The 3751-nt window shown below is 35.9% G+C and overlaps 1 protein-coding gene across 1 annotated transcript in view; it reads left to right on the plus strand.

Annotated features, from left to right (window-relative positions):
• Window positions 1-1279: 1279 nt before the first annotated feature.
• Window positions 1280-3751, plus strand: part of LOC106514209 (nuclear receptor coactivator 7) — a gene marked incomplete in the record, with an annotated part of 4639 nt that continues 2167 nt past the window's right edge. The window contains 4 exon segments of the mRNA XM_014003361.1: window positions 1280-1387; window positions 2727-2895; window positions 3451-3594; window positions 3686-3751. Coding sequence (XP_013858815.1) covers window positions 1362-1387; window positions 2727-2895; window positions 3451-3594; window positions 3686-3751 — 405 coding nt within the window.

Below are 3751 nucleotides of genomic sequence, written 5' to 3' on the forward strand. Positions count from 1 at the left end.
TATATATACTGTATATATTTTTTTTACAAAAATGTGGTGTCAAAGGCACTTTGATTATGCAGATGTTTTTTATTCATAAATGCTTTAAACTGTTTTACCATGTTATGATCTAAATGTTTATAATCAGTATGTTAACCTGAACTGCTGATTTATAAAAGATTGATTCATTGTTGTGTGAAAAGTTTTAATGATCATATACGGAACAAGGGAAAGACAGAATAGTCAAGTTTGAGCAAAGAGAAAGACTGAAAATCTGCACTTTGCTTTTAAACACAGCCACTGTTGTTGTTGGCTCTAACAGTGTTGGAATTGAGGCTCTTAATCCATAGAGTGTTAAGATGTTTTTGTGGTTGGTTGTAATAGAAGAAATTAGAGTAGTTTCAATTTATTAAGTGCATTTATTTAAAAATGCTAAAAAAGGTTATTTGTTTAAACAAAGAAGGCTCTAAAGATCCATTAAAGAAAAAAGGTAACTTGTAAATACCACTCAGAGAACAGAGCCCACAAACAGGATTACACCAGATTTGGATGATTAGATAAATTAAGACGTTTTCTTTATGTTCTTTCTAAACTTCACTAAAGACTGAACTGAATGGTATTGACAGCTGATCAACAGTGTAATCAACAGCTATTGATTAAATCTTGATGTTCATGCTTTGATCTGTGCCTAAAAAAGTCCATGAGATAAGTCTCAGACTGCAGACTACAGAGGTGTTAATGTCTACTCAGTTTAATAAACAAAGTAATTTGCATTATAATAAGTAAACATCAAAAATGACTAAATTCTAACTCTGAGCAATACTGACAGCTTCACTTTACCAACTCAGTCTACACTAGCCTGTGTTTGTACACATATCCTCATCATCTTGATGCAAATATTAGCAGCCTCAATTAATTGTAATCTTCTACATTCTTCATCTTTGATGAGCTGATAAGATACCAAAAAGTGGACCTCCACTGAGACTGAATGCTACAATAAAAAGACAATCAAGCAAACCGACATCTATCGTTCTGTCAACTCCCTTTTTTTATCGTTAGCCTCAATTTAACACAATAGCTGCATGAACTGCAGCCACACTGGAGGACAAGGATCCCAGGCAGCTCCTGTTAATATTTTACCACCTTCTGCTTTCAAACATTGTTTTGCTGCTTCAGGGACTGCAGAGTACGTGCAGACCGTGTGGGGGGTTTGGCTAAAAGTGGGAGGGGTAATGATGAAAGAGGCTTTTCTCAGCAGCTGATTAGTTCTTATAAAAGGCAAGGATGACAGCCTGAGTGAATAATAGTCCTTCAGCTCTGAGCCTATAAACAAGCCCTTTTATTCTTCTCTTAACACTTAACGCCTTTGACTCCAGTTGATTATGGGAGCTGCCTACAGCGCTGGACAGTAAGTAAAACAGGGTGTTTACTTTCAGTTATTGAATCTGAGTGACAAGCTTTAGATTTGCATTAATATTAATGTGAAATTGTAAGATTTGACACTCATGACTGAGATTCTGACTCAGATTTCATCAAACTTACACTGTAGAAAGCAGGAGCGCTCTCCTGATGGTGACTTCTGAACCTGAGGTCTACATTCCTGACTGAAACTAACTCATTTCTAATTACTTTTGACCTGAATAATGTCGGCTGTTTCCTGTAGATTTACTGCCTAAGAACACTAAATAAAAAAATGCTGGCACACACTTTTGAAAAATAAAAATAAAATATAAAACACCCATAAATATAGTTATAGTAGCCTATCAAATCAGTTTTTATTTCACTTTTACATGTTTCAAACATGAATAATGTTAGTTTGTTGTTTGACAGTTATGACAATTATTAATTGGATGTAAGCTGCAAACTGCTGCAAAGCTACAAAAAAGACTGTGTTGGGTTTTATTAGTAAAACATGTGTAAACAATGAACTCCTAAACAACAACAAAAAAAATTCCCTAAAAATCTGGAAAGAAAAACAAGGTGGAATTCCTGATACAGTCATGTCACCGAATGACGTTGGTCATCATGACTAAATTCCTAAAATATACATAACATTTTTTATACATTCCAGCTGGCATTATTCTGCGATACAAAAATTTATTTTCAACGGTCAGATCAATCTTAGTATCAGAAAAAAATATCAGAAAATATGAAACCTAAATAGATTACTTTTATTGATTTTTAAGTGGGTTTTTGTATAAACATTCACATAAATGCAACTTTTAAAATTTTAACAGTTCATTTGCATTACAAGAAATAATGTGGTATGACTGCAAAAAAAAAACAGTTCAGGCTGAAGCAAAAAGGCTACAGCTAGCTGCCGCAGATGATATTTGTCATTACAAATAACCACAGACTGCTTTGTGAAAAACAGGTTTGACAAAATCAATGCAACTGTAAATGTTTCTAAAAATCCCATTCTTGTTATAGATTTTTGAGATTTGAGAGGGCAATAATCCACTTTGGGCTTGTACTAAGCTTTAGCTCATACGCTCTCAGATGTAAGCTTTTTTTTCAAACAGTCATTCAAAGAGCTATCTACAACAGGTGAGATATTGATTGTTTATAACATTGCCAAAAAACCCTGTTTCAAAAAACCTGTTTTAAAAGAGTTAAATCTTTTTTTAGAAATATAAATTTCAGTGCATGTGCTTTGTGCTGTTTTTTTTTTTACGTCATGTTACTTATTTAATTTGGTTTAAATAAGATAACTTCTTGTTTATTTAATGTTCTTTACTTGCCTGCAGGGTGGACCACCTCTACAACTTCTTTGTGGAATGCTCACCAGATGTGTACATCAAAAAGAAGAAGAAGCACTGCAAGTCTTGTCTCAGCAAGAAGAAAGATCCCAACAGTTATATAAAGGACGAGGACATGACTGCAGAAAAAGGTCGCCGTACTTCAAAAAACTGGGAGGTAAGTTCTAAACGTGCAGTTACAACCAGAGAATAAACAAGGACTGTTTATTCCTGTGGATCATGTTCAGAAAAGTTTTTTTTCTGTAAACAGTTTTGGAGAAAACCCAGCTTCTCATAACTTACTGTAAAAGGAGAGAGCATGGCATTCCTGAGATTCCGAGAAATCCAACTCTCCCTGTCGGGATGGCCTTCCTCTTCCTTTTTTGTCTCACAGCTTCCGAGCTAAAGAAATACAAAAATCTGTGGGGGTTAAGCAATGAGTGCCCATGTGTTCTGAGTTTCCACCCAGTTATAGTGAAAATAAATCTGAAGAGGATGGAGCTTTCAGAAAGCAGAGTTGCAGAACCTGACAGAGAAATCAGGAGCTATGAAGAACAAGCAGGAGCATATAAGAGCATTTTATTTAGCCAAAGGCTGTGAGGAAACAATGTTGAGGTGAGATGAGTTTATCTGGGTTCATTAGAATATAAAGGAGAAAAAACTGTGAGAAATCTGCAAACATCAACTTGATTTGTTTTCTCACTGGTTTATTGCATCTTGTGCTCTGATCCAGATAATCTCAGCGAAGGAGAAGAGTTACCTGAGTCGATGCGGCTCAGTGGAATCTGAACCAGAAGAAAATGAATACGAGGATGAAGAGGACTTCCCTGTCCTGAGCGATGAGAGCCAGTTGCTCAATGACTATCAGCTGCAGAAGGTAGGTTTTACTCAGCAACAAGTTTCCTCTGATTACAACCAACAACATGAGTTATTAGATCTCGTTCCATCAACAACTTGTTTGTCCACAGCTTGCTGCTCACATGCCTGCACGGACTCAGGGCTACCAGTGGAATCTGGTTTACAGCACAGCCGTC

Source organism: Austrofundulus limnaeus, unplaced genomic scaffold, assembly GCF_001266775.1.
Source record: "Austrofundulus limnaeus strain Quisiro unplaced genomic scaffold, Austrofundulus_limnaeus-1.0 Scaffold18, whole genome shotgun sequence".
Lineage (NCBI taxonomy): Eukaryota > Metazoa > Chordata > Actinopteri > Cyprinodontiformes > Rivulidae > Austrofundulus > Austrofundulus limnaeus.